The 12,545-nt window shown below is 52.0% G+C and overlaps 1 protein-coding gene across 2 annotated transcripts in view; it reads right to left on the minus strand.

Moving 5' to 3' along the window:
* WDTC1 (WD and tetratricopeptide repeats 1) overlaps positions 1 to 12,545 on the minus strand; it is a 65,491-nt gene that overhangs the window by 2,471 nt on the left and 50,475 nt on the right. The window contains exons 7-15 of one of the 2 annotated variants that reach the window (XM_014784023.2): positions 11,822 to 12,004; positions 10,972 to 11,066; positions 10,449 to 10,564; positions 9,065 to 9,140; positions 8,339 to 8,444; positions 7,070 to 7,243; positions 3,750 to 3,985; positions 2,023 to 2,200; positions 887 to 1,079 (exon numbers count right to left, since the gene is read on the minus strand). In XM_014784023.2, coding sequence (XP_014639509.1) covers positions 887 to 1,079; positions 2,023 to 2,200; positions 3,750 to 3,985; positions 7,070 to 7,243; positions 8,339 to 8,444; positions 9,065 to 9,140; positions 10,449 to 10,564; positions 10,972 to 11,066; positions 11,822 to 12,004 — 1,357 coding nt within the window. Of the gene's footprint in view, positions 1 to 886; positions 1,080 to 2,022; positions 2,201 to 3,749; positions 3,986 to 7,069; positions 7,244 to 8,338; positions 8,448 to 9,064; positions 9,141 to 10,448; positions 10,565 to 10,971; positions 11,067 to 11,821; positions 12,005 to 12,545 lie in introns of both variants that reach the window. The other variant, XM_004425796.3, reaches the window with a different exon arrangement.

The following is a 12,545-nucleotide window of genomic DNA, read 5'->3' on the forward strand; positions in this document are numbered from 1 at the left end:
CCCCCCATCCCACTCTTTTCTGTTCCCACTCCTAAGGACCCTTTCTTTATCCTTCTTTTCCTCTCCCCTCAAGGGAGGGTCCTGTAGGATTGTCTCTTTAAAATTCACAGCAAATTGCCTTTGGAATTAGATACACCACTTGACTTGTGTTTTGCCAGCTGGGAAGAAGGAGGAGGTGGGGCAGAGGGCATGGGAGGCCTCAGGCCGACATGCCTGCTACCCACCCTGGGAACGGAGGGGACCACACTGTCCTAAGTGTCCCTGTTGGCTGGACACTTTATAGGCATCACGTCTTTAATCCTCAAAGCAACCTTCTGAGATAGTGCTGTCATTCCCATTCCAATGCAGATGATAAAAACCCGAGTCAAGGTGGTTAAGACCCTCAGGCAGTGAATGAAGGGACCAGGATTCAAATGCAGGCCCACTCGACTCCAAAGCCTGCATACTTCCCATGTGACTGAGGGACCAGCCTCTGCACAGCTTCTGGGGGACACACCACAGTGGTATAGGAGGGGAACCTAAGGAGCCATGAGGTATGCTGGAGCTGGTCTGGTTCCCTCCCTACCCTCCCACACCCATCCTTGGCTCCTGTGTCCTGTATGTGAGTCTCATCTTCACAGCTTGCTCAAGGATATGTCCCTTGAAAGCAGGAACCAACTCTTGTTCCCAGAATTGCCCACTGCCTCTGGAGCTTTCAGAACTTGATGGCTCCCACCTTGACACAGCCTTCGGCTCCGGAGTAAGAGCTCACTCATCCTAGCAGCTTACAGCCTCTGCGTGACTCATTTCCCTTCCCGACCCTCACAGGCTCAGCCAGAGGCCTTCTGCAGGGTCTATCCCTACCTTCCTCCCTGTCTGGCTTTGGCCACCTTGTCTACACCCTCACCTCTGGCCGGGGGTTCCAGAGCCGCACAACAGGGTCGATGCCACTGGTGGCCAGGAAGCAGTAGCTGGGGTGTGGCTGCAGACAGTTGACGATGGACTCGTCCCCCTGGAGCACGCGGACCAGGTTGGTGGTCTCCTTTTCCCAGATGAAGAAGGAGCCATCGTCAGAGCCACTGACGATGTATTGAGCGTTGCTGGCAGGGGGGCAAAGGGCAGGGAGGTCAGGTGGGGTACTGCCCTACAGCCTCAAGTAGAGGCGGTGTGGCTGAGGGCAAGGGGACGCAGGGAATTTTGGAGCCTCTCAGCCCCCGAACTCTGGGGTCTTCACTTGACTCAGAACTCCCACATACGGTAATCCTCTCCATACTGCAGCGGCCAAGTCACCGTTCAACTGTTCTCTTAAACTTAGGGTCAGGGATTGCCTCTCCAAGACACTCACCCCTAAAATACCTTATAAGCTCCTTGGGTGTGAGGAGCGGATCTTGTATCTCTTAGGTCTCTGGGGACACCCTTGTCTAAACGTTCCCTCAGTAGTACCAGACTTCCTAGATCCAGACCCCCAAATCCTACGGTACATCTGCCCTTCACGCACCGTTGACATTTAGAGGGGATCTTGATGGAGAGATTCTTGATTCCCGTTCATGTGTCCTACCTACCCAAAGAAAGTACAACATCTACAAAGGAGGGTTGGGGGTGATGGTGTCTGAGACACGGGCTACGTCTCTCAGTACCTGGGGTACAGTTCTCAGCACACAATAGGTGTGCCAAGATTGCCAGGCTCTGAGGGCTCTTGCCTCATACCCTCAGCAGAGGGAGACTCCAAGCATCCAGATAAAGAAACCAAGCTCTGGCACATGGAGACAGGGAGAAAGGGGTGGGAATAAAGGAATAGTCCAGGCATTGCACTGGATGCTTTATGGATTACCTCATTAGTCCTCGTTATGGCCCCGTGAGTGGGGATGGCTGGCTTCATTTTATAGATGAAGAAACTGAGGCACATAGAGGTGAAGCCATTTGCCCAAAGGTACAGAGGCAGAGCTGGGATTTGAGACTTTACTAAAAGCATTATGCCCTCACGGCCCCCCAACCTCCTGCTGCCAACCGGGCTGTGCCCTCCTCCTCTTTAGGGCCTCGGACCTGCCAAAGAAATTGGCCTCCTTGATATCCGTGGTGGTGTTGCAGTGGCCACAGTAGCGGAACTGATAGTCGTAGCTTCGCTCCCGCAGCACCATCTCATCCTCTGAGATGGAGTCCTTGCGGCTCGTGCTGCGGAGGCGGACTGGGCCGCCACCACCACCAGCTCCCTTCTTCTCCTCTGGGGGTAGAGATCAAGGAAAGGTGAGAGTCCTGTCCCTCTCTCCCCTCCCCCAACTTTCCCCCATCCCTGGCCCTGTTTTCAGCCCAAGTACTAGCGATGTAGGGCTACCTGCCTCTACTCCTACCCTGGAAAACTGGAAACAACTGTGGGGAAGAAGCATCTTTGGACCCAGCCCTTAAGGATGGTCAAGAGGAGACCTCTGATGCCAGGAGAGGGTTGGCTCAGGTCCCTGAATAATGTCTGGAAGGTTGCACAGGCCCAAGGTCTGTTTCTGTGGAGGTGAGAGGTAGGGAGGAGAGGGTGAAGCACTACCAAGCGAGCCTTGGGGGGATGATATTTCTAAATAGAATCATAGCTCTGAAGGCAGTAAGGTCCAAGCCCTTCCTTGCTGGAAGAAAGTTATCATGGATGTCCAATGAGGCACTGATGAGTTAAGTGTCTTGGGTAAAATCACACCAATTTCCTCAGTGCCTTAAAAGTGCCTTGCTCCTGCCTGCTTCAGGGCCTTGGCACGTGATGGTCCCTATGCTAGGAACACTTCACCTCCCACAGCTACACTTTGTATCTAGTTAACTCTTCCTCCTCATCCTTGAGATCTCAGCTTAAATGGCTCTTCCTCAAGAACCCCAGATTGCCATCAAGCCCTCGCCCATACACCTATACCATATCAGGTCCCCATGGCACTTGTCACACTCTTTGTTTCTCCTTCATCGCTTGGTTCCTTCACTAGGCTGTAAAATCCACGAATAAAGAAATCCCATCTGACTTGTTCACAGCTGTATTCCCAGGACCCAGCACAGTGCCTGGCACATGGTAGGTGCTTAATAACTATTCAAACAAATGAATCAATCACAGTGTTAGTAAACTGCAAAGGAGAAAGGTGAGGGCCCATGTCTGCCTCCAGTGAGCTTACCTTTCACGTTTATAGACCACACTAAAATTACCCAGCTTGCTCTCCAAAGTTACCAAGGTGAGTTGGGTAGGGCTTTGAATGCTCTCTGTGCACGTAAGGCAGCAGGTTCAGAGACGCTGTGCTTTGCCCAAGGTCACAAGGTTACCACAGGGGCAGAGCTGAGACTGGAACCTGAGGCTCCACACCCTGTGCCCGAGGCACTTCTACTGCCCTGTCCTGCTGCCTCTGCTGCAAACATGCAAACTGGAACCAGTGCAACCCCAGCTGCTGCCCCTTACTCAGCTGCCCAATGGAGTAGCCAAGGCCCTGTCTGTGAGCAGGTGAGAATGCCCTGCGTGCCCCATGGTCTGACTGGACTCAGCTTACTCCTATCCCAAGTCACAGGCACTACACCAGGTGCTTTAAACAGGCTATTGCTAATCCTCAATAGAAACTCTGAACGGCAGGTGCTATCATTCCTCCTTTTCAGATGAGGAAACTGAGTCTCAGACGAAGACTGTCTCAAGGTCACATGGTTTCTGAATCAGCATCTGAACCCAGGCCTCTCCAATCCCAGAACCATGTCCTCTCTAGAATGTCATGTAGCACCTCAAATAGAAAGAGTGACAGCAACCGTTCCTCAGTGCCACTTACCACCATCATTTTTGGAGAAGAGGGCGGCTGTGATGTCACGGCCCAAGGCATCACAAGCGCTGCTGTGGGCCTGCTCCGGGAACTTCCCTTTGAAGTCATCCAGGCACTCCAGGGCCTCGGCCACGTACTTGAGCTCAAACAGGCAGCGGGCCAGGCGGAAGTGTGCCTTCAGGTGGCATGGGTTTAGGGAGATGGCCTTGAGGCAGTCCCTCAGGGCATCGTAGTGGTCACCATCCCTGGAAAGGCAGGGAGTGTGGCTTGGAGATAGGGTCAAATGGCAAGCAAGGAGTTCCCACTGTCTCTTCTGCTTCCTGTGGCCACCCCAGCCCACCTCTGACAGATCTCAGGGTGACAGTACTTGGGGATGAAGAGAACGCTTGGGGATGAAGGTCTTGCTCCCCAGGAGATAGAGTATGTTAAGGAGGCAAGCTAGGAACACCCAGAGGTCTCGGAGGTTTGGGGTGTGGGAGGTGGGTGTGTGGCAAAAACCGGTGTCAGGCTGCCCTCTGCTGGACAGAGTATGCAACCGCGCACCCGCTCACCCCAGGCACCCGCAGCTCTGCAGCAGCAGGCCTGGCATCTTGCCCGCCTCAGGCTCCCCAAGCCCTCCTTCTCTCTTCCTCCATTCACCTCTTCAAATCCCCCCTGACTGGCCTTCAAAGCCGTGTCTGAGGCAGGGGGCCCTCAAGGACAGTTCTGTGGTCCGGGGAAGCCAGAAGTGCCAGGCTGGGGACCCAGGGTCTGACCAGCAGGCTGCAAGCCCTCAGCCAGACCCCCCTCTGTCCTGGCTGACTGATCTACAGCAGCTGTGGCCTCTGCCTCCAGGGGCTGGAGGATGGAGTCTGACAGACTGGCAAAGTCAGCTCTCTGGAAGCTGGTGGTGACGGGGGGGTGCACACCAGGAGCTCCAAATCGTCCCCACTCACTTCCCCAACCTCCCAAAGCATGGATGAAGGGAAGTGGAAATTTTCTTGTGGGGGGAGTAGGTGGGAAGGGCTCAAAGGAGAAGCCCCTCCTTTTCCCACCCTGTACCAGAATACAGGATACACACTCCCTCAGTCCCCACAGACCGGTTCCCACCGCTCATCTGGAGAGCCAGACGGGCCACAGGAGCCACTTCTCCTTTGGGAGCTGTTTTTTTTCCTGCCGGGCTGAGGTGGGCCTAGGCCCCAACTGTGCCAGGCAGCACTCCCCAGAGCTGATGGCGCCTCCACCAAGGCCGAGCTCACAACCCCCCTGCATAGGGCCAAAGCAGGCCTGCCAAGGAAAATGTCCTCCTGACCCTTCTCTCCTACAGCACTCAGAGGGAGCATTCAGCCCTTGGAGCAGCCATGCTCAGACTAGGAACAAGCAGCTCAGCCAGTGTGGGGGCAGGCAGGAGACTGAGTGCTTCAATGGCGCGGCCTGCGTCAGAACGAGTGGCTGTGATGAAGGAGCAGGCGCTGTTTGGAAACCCAATTACCGCCTGCAAGGTGCCCCTCAGAGCTCCTGGGGAGAGCCAGACCAGAGACCAGCCAGAAGCCAGAGGGTGACAGCTCCCACTGCATTCAGGAGCAGATGGCAGCCCTGGGGAGACTAGCCTGGGACAGAATGTGACATTCTAGGGGTCACTGGCAGGCATGTGGGGATGGGGAGAGAGCAGGCTGGCCCCAGGGCTCACCCATCTAGACTCAATGCCAAATCAATCTCCCTGAAAAGGACAGCCCTCAGCACATCCCTCTCCTGCTCAAAACTCTTCAGTAGCTGCCCATCATCCACTGAATCGAAGCCAAAACGCCACCGCTCTGCATTCCAAGTCCTTCCCAGGCCAGCCCCAGGCTACCTCACAGACTCATCTCCTGCCAGTCCCTTCCAGAACCCTCTGCTCCAGCCAAATGGATTTGTTGTTCTGCAAACAAGCTCTTCAGTCAGTCCCCCACCCCCACGCCTTTGTTCACACCATTTCAACTCCCTGGGAATGTCCTTCCCCCACAGTCCCCTTCTCCTTTTCATCTCCTTTCATCTCCTTAAGCCTGCCCACACTTAAAGCCCATTCAGATAGCACATCTTCCTGATGCTTCCCTGATCCCCAGCTAAAGCGACCCAACTTTTCTTAATGCCCACAGCTCTGCACCTGACCATTCAAAGACTTACTGCTTCCTCCCTCTTCGATGATGAACCATGTCCATGCCTTTATCCTTTGTCCAGAGGCTGGGCGCTCTGGAGCACAGGAACTCAGAGTGACAGAACTTTGTGTCCCTAGTACCTAGCACACAGTAGTTGAAGGAAGATGTTGAGGGCACCAGGGATTGGGAAATCATCCTCCTCTCTTAGCAAGAATGCAGGAGTGAAACAGCTCTCAGCCTAGAGTCTGGATGAGGACCACTGCATTCTACCAACTGCTGGGACAGAGAGGTGAAACACCTCAGGATGGCCCTAAACCGTCATCTCCTTGGTTTGGCTGCCATCTGAGCCCTTGGCAAATTCCTGATGCCAGAGCTAAGCCCTGTGGGGGTAGCATCTTCCCAAACCCCCATCCACCATCCTGCTGACTTGGGTGGGTTTAAGCTTCTCTCTCTGGCCTGCCTAGTTGCAGCCAGACGATGGCACACCAGCTGGCCTGTCTGTCTGGGCAGAGCCGACGGATGCCAGACGGAGCAGAAATGGCTGTGGGCCCAGCTCTATCCATCTCCAGTCCTGGCCCTGGCTGGGGGATGGGGTCTGCCTGCCTGCTTGCCTGCTGGTGCTGCAGGCAGAAGGGCTGGGGGCCCTGATGGTCTCCAAAGATAAAGAGTTCTTCAGGATATGGACCTACTCTTTTACCACCAGCCACTACAACCCAGCACAGCCCACAGCTGGCTTCAGATCTCTGGGATCTTGTTTGTGCTTGGTCCAACTGGTCTAAGAGCACAGGAAAGCAAGCCCCAAGGTCAAGGAGCTGCAGAATCATTTCAGACAGATACCAACTGAATTCACCAAACGCCTCATTTCCATCTAGGAAGATTCCACTGCTCCTTCAAAGTCCAACTCTCTAACAGTTGGGATTAACCGTTCTCTCAATCCCTACTTCCCCAGTGGCCACAGCACTTTATAACAAAGCACCATGTTGAAGGTACTTGTAACATGTTCCACTTAACTGTGAGCTTCCTTGGTGCTTGAGACTTCCTGACTAATGGGTCAGACACCTGCCCACCACCAGCCAGGAGGTGGGGAGGAGAGGCCGGGGCCTAAGAAGCCCTAAGACGCAGCAAGATATCACTGCCACCTTTCCTGGGTGCCTCAGCAACTTGGCTCCAGCAGGCCCACTGCCTTCATCCCTCGTCCTGGCTGGGCGCACTCACCACTTGCGCTTCATGTAGGCAGCAGCTCGGTTCCCGTAGAGCATGGCGTTGTGAGGGGCCCTCTGCACGGCCTTGCTGTAAAGCTGAATGGCCTGGGTCCACTGCTGGCAGGCAAAGGCCTCATTGGCTTGCTGTTTCACGCGCTCCAGGTATGGGGGTAGCTCTACCTGGGGGCTGTGGGAGAAGCAGAGCCAAGTCAGGCCAGCCAAAGAAGGTCAGAGCAGCCCCTCAGGAAGTCTGTAGCCCTGCCTGAGGGCCACCTAGGTTTTCTTGGCCCCCGGGATCTGTACTGTCATCTAGAAAAGGAGACCACTTGTATTCTTGACCTGGGTTACCATGATAGCTAATGGGCACAATTCCAGATACTCCGAGCCAGTGAAAAAACAGAGGAGAAGAAATAAAGCTATCCTGGGCAGGTTTAAGGCAATTCTTTTTTTTTTTTTTTTTTTTTTGTGAGGAAGATCAGCCCTGAGCTAACATCCGTGCTAATCCTCCTCTTTTTGCTGAGGAAGACTGGCTCTGAGCTAACATCTATTGCCAATCCTCCTCCTTTTTTCCCCCAAAGCCCCAATAGATAGTTGTATGGCATAGTTGCACATCCTTCTAGTTGCTGTATGTGGGACGTGGCCTCAGCATGGCCGGGAAGCGGTGCGTCAGTGTGTGCCCAGGATCCGAACCCGGGCCGCCAGTAGCGGAGCGAGCGCACTTAACCGCTCAGCCACGGGGCCAGCCCTAAGGCAATTCTTAATCAAACTCCTGGGCATGACAGTAGCTGACACCACTTGCCTCCACCCTGAGCTGAACCTTGTAACCACCCAAGTCCCTCCCATGGATCTATCTATAGAGAATTCTGTTTCTCTCAAGGGCTAGAGGATTTCAACGCCTCTGTATGTAGAGCCCAGCACAGGGCTTGGCAGAGACTAGGGGCCAAAAGATGCTATGGGATGGGGAAAAATATAATGGGAGAGGCCCATCTACGTGGAACCCCTTTAGGAGAGAGCTCAGTGCTAAGAGGCAGCTAGCCCCTGGGTCTTGACCCTAGTTTCTGGTCCTAGGGACCAGAGCTTCAGTCTGAGCATGACTGGAGTCCTACCAGGTAGGAGTGGCATTGGGACTACTAGCCACACTCCAGAAACCTCTTTACTTCAGTCTTCCGACTCTGGGGTGTGTGCACGGGTAGGGATCAGGAGAAAGGTTTACAGGACATGCCCCTCCCTCCATAAGATGTAATTGGGGCTGGGAGGGCTAGACAAGTCAGGCCGGCCTCACCTGATGTGTCCCCTACTCTCTGGCAGCCGGAAGCCGTTGCTGTGAAGGTGCAGGCCGTTGGACACACCGTTGGACACACCATTGGTGGACATCTTGCCGTTCTGAACTTCTGGCAGGGAGTGGGGAGAAAGGAACAGCATTAATTCAAGAGGAGCTCCTCATTTCTCCTCAGCAGCCCTCCAGCTTCCATTCCATCACAGGGTCTGATGGTTCCATTGTGGAGCCATCCTCCCAGGGTAAGATCCATTTCCAGAAAGCAAGTTCTGACAGACCAGCAGGCAAAGGTATAAAGAAAAGCCTACGCGCCCTCTGCTGGCTGGAGCGGGACACAGCTTCAACTTGGCATTACCCTTAGCTGGTGGTGGGGGTGCCAGTGGGAGAGAGAGGAGGTGACTAAGGCAATTGTAGGCCCAGGAAGAAGTCAATGAGGAGACTGATCCCCGACGTGAAGGGAAGGGCAACTACTTCATGTCCTCAAGAGCCAAGCTGTGGAAATCTGCTTTTTCAGAGAGAGTGAAAAGGGCTGTGACACAAACCCCTTTGACGGATCTCTTTGACCCAATACTGTCTTCCTTCTTACTGCAGAGAGTGTTATTTCAGAGAATCTATCCTTTTGGAGGATCACAGCCACAGCCCAAGGTAAGGGGCAGGTTTCTTAGCAGAAGTGGCACACACTCAAGCTCCCCAGCAGAGACACCCTGAAGGATACCCTAAGGGAAAACTTACCCCCTGAGGAGTGGCATTTTCTAGGCAAGAGGAAGGTGTATGGCCGCTGCTTGTAAGTCAGGTCAAACAAATAGACCTAGAGTAGAGGGGTCAAGAAAAGAGATGGAGGCTGTGAGGTAAGAATGTCGCTAGACCATGAGCAAGGCCTTGGTGGCTCTTAGGAACACAGTGAGTGTTGAGCAGGGGACCATCCAGTGAGGCCAGGAGGGGTTTCTATGGAGCAAGCCTCAGGCAGGAAAATCTTCCAGTTCCTGACCCTTAGGGTGGACCACTTGAAATACTGTCATTAATTAGAATCACATGTTTAAGTTGGCAAAGTCCTCAGAGGTCACAAAGCCAAGTGTCTCATTTTACAGACGGGAAAACTAAAGCCTCAGAAAAGGGAAGCAATTTGCCCAAAGTACCACTGCTAGTTACTTCCCTCAGTAAGTACTACTTAACATTTATTGAATTCTTACTTTGCTCCAGGAACTCTGCTTAGTGTTTTATATGACTCATTTCATCTCATTTCATTCTAGAAACCACCCCATGAAGAGGTACTATTATCATCACCCTCTTTAAAGATGAAGAAATATAGGCTCAGAGTTTAAGTAATTTATCCAGGGCCCTAAAAGCAGCATGTGGCACAGCCAGGAACCAAAACCAAGTCTGCCTGACTGTGAACCACTCTGCTGGACTGCCTCTCCACTCATTGTTACGCTACCTTCAGGCCAGGTAATGGCTCAGCAATCTGAAGCCAGAGGCCTGTGCTGAACTCAGGTGCTCATCTATTCTCCATCCCATTTCTTTAATACAAAATCACACCCTGCCTTGTAATGTCATCAACTGTTTCACTTACCATGTCTCCCCTGTCAGCCTGGGATGGATCATATTTTGCATTTGTCTCCCTCATGTTTCTGATAATGCTAGTCCCAGAGGAAGTGCTCAGGGAGTGAGTGTAGAATAAATGAATTTATGCACGGCTTACTAGATGTCCTGATCGAGAACATGCAAACAGAAAGTTTAGCAACCTGCCATTATCAAAGAACACTTCCCAAAGCTGGCCCTAAACCACAGCCTGGCTGTGTGCTCTGAGCCCCAGGACTTCCTCCTAGGAAAACAGCAGATGAAGAAACTCAGGCTCAGAAACATGAAGAGATTCATTCAAAGTCACAGTACACAGCTAGTAAACAGGTCAGTTCTAAAGCTTATGCTCAAGAAAAAGACCAGGCCAGGGCACCTCTCTGGGAATTCTAATGATGCCACGTCACTCTCACATTTCACTGTAATGTCATGGACAATGAGGCTTCTTGTCTGCGTCAGGCAGTGGACATGAGGTACACAGCCCTGGCTGCTGGATATGGGATGGTAGGGGGGCAGAGCCACCTTGGGCAGCCATACATACCTGCTCCCCTCCCATGTTGACCAGCAGCTCTGTGCCATTGGGGCTGAAGGTCACATAGGTGGCAACCAGCACTCTCAGACGGTTGTTGTAGTCAGGCAGCTTCACTGGCAGGTGACCTGCAGGGAACAGCCCAGTCACCCTAGTGTGAGGCTCCCAGTCCCCCCCAAAAGAGACAGGAAGTTGTGTGAAGTCAGCCACATCAATGATGACAGCAATTGTCTTCACCATAAAAGCAGCTATAAGTGCTGAGCCCTTACTGTATGTGCTGGGCCAACTGCTTTATATGCTTTATCTCATTTAGTCATTACAACCTCATTTTACAGAAAAGAAATTAAGACTCATCAAGGGTAATCTGCCAAAGGTCACACGATAACTGGTCAATGGCAGTCAGGATTAAAGCCCAGGTCTGTCTGACTCTAAGCCCCGTGCTCTTGACCACCATGCCACACTGCCTCCCTGCACTGTCCCAGAGAAAGTGAGCACCCAGCCAAGAGTTTGGGGCCAGAGGTGGGCTGAGCCCTACCTGCTACGTAATACTGGGCTGCACCATCCGGAAGGGGCTTCTGCCGGTCACAGAAGGTATGCACACCTGCTGAAGGGCTCTGCTTCATGCTCTTTCTGGTGGGAAGGCAAACCACATACGTTACAACACCTAACACTACCCCTGGCTAGACCAGACCACACTCCCTAGAGGAAAACCTAAGTTTGTGTCCCTGAGAGATACAGGAGGTACCTTTCTTCCTCATCTCAATGACCCCAAAGGTCCGCCAACTAGACAGCTGTGGACACCTACATTATAGCACTTTACAAGTAGGTCCTGCCAACTGTCTTGGTCCTCGTGAACACCACATTATCCCCATTTTGCAGATGAGGATGGTAAGGCACAAGGCCTACTCCAAGTCATATGTATGTGAGGAGCAACAGTGGTCACTCAAACTCACAAATGAGAGTAAAGCAGGCTGGATGTTCCTGCCCCTGTCCCAGAAGTCCACTGAAAACCCAGGCTGGCGATGCCGCTCAGGTCTGGGACTTCTGTGGAGGTTCTGAGTATATTCCACTTTTGTTTTAAAAAAAAGAATAAAATGAAATTCCATGTACAAAAAAATTACAGGTAACAAGATTATAACTCTGTACAAACACTCATAGTAAAAGAAAAAGCAGAAAATACTATACACAGTAATTTATTTCAGGTGATAGATTATGGGTAATTTCCTTACTATACTTTTCATATTTTCCAAAACAAGCATAGATAAAAGTTTTTTAAAAACCACACAATTTTAAAAACCCACCTCAAAAAGAAGAGGACATGGCATTGAGGGAAAAGGGCACCAGGTTTCCAGGGCCTTGCCCACAGGAGGCTGAGCAATTCATACCTGTGGTTATGGATCATGCGAATGTCGTAGAGCCTCACGAAGGGCCCGCTGGCCCCTACCGCCAGACAGTTGTTGTCCTGGGGGTTGACGGTGAGGCACTTGGCCTCCACCAGCTGGCCACAGTACTCCGTCAGGTCAATCAGCACCTCCGAGTGTTTGCTGTTTTCCCGAAGGTCATACTGGCTGTGAGAGAGGACAGAGTTAGGGGACTAGGGACTGGGTGGTTGTGTGGAAGGCAGGGGAGAAGCCAAGGTCTTGTTATGTAAGGGGACTGGGAGAGGCTTTGCACCTGTTTGTAAATAATGGGAATGTCAAAAACCATCCCTGTTTCTTGAGTGCCCACTGTGCACCAGGCACCTGTAGTGTGCTTCTCACACATTCTGTTTTATTCTAACATAACTCCTTAAGGTAAATACTACTGTACTTTTTTTTTTTTTTTTACAGATGTCAGTATTTTTGCTATTAAGTACTATTACTACTGATTACTAAAACTTAGTGAGAAATTGCTTTGTGTCCAGTATTGTCCCTAAGTGCTGTACATGTATTATCTAATTAACTCCTCATACCACCCCTAGGTACCATTAGAACACTGAAGTTCAAAGAACTTAAATGACCTGGGACGATCCTGCTGGTAAGTGCAGAGGTAGGATAGCTTCCTAAGACTGCATTTTAACCACTCTGCTCTGCTTAATTCTTTTTCTTTTTTTTTTTTGTGAGGAAGATC

Source organism: Ceratotherium simum, chromosome 22 (genome assembly GCF_057802395.1).
Source record: "Ceratotherium simum simum isolate JZ-2026a chromosome 22, ASM5780239v1, whole genome shotgun sequence".
Classification (NCBI taxonomy): Eukaryota; Metazoa; Chordata; class Mammalia; order Perissodactyla; family Rhinocerotidae; genus Ceratotherium; species Ceratotherium simum.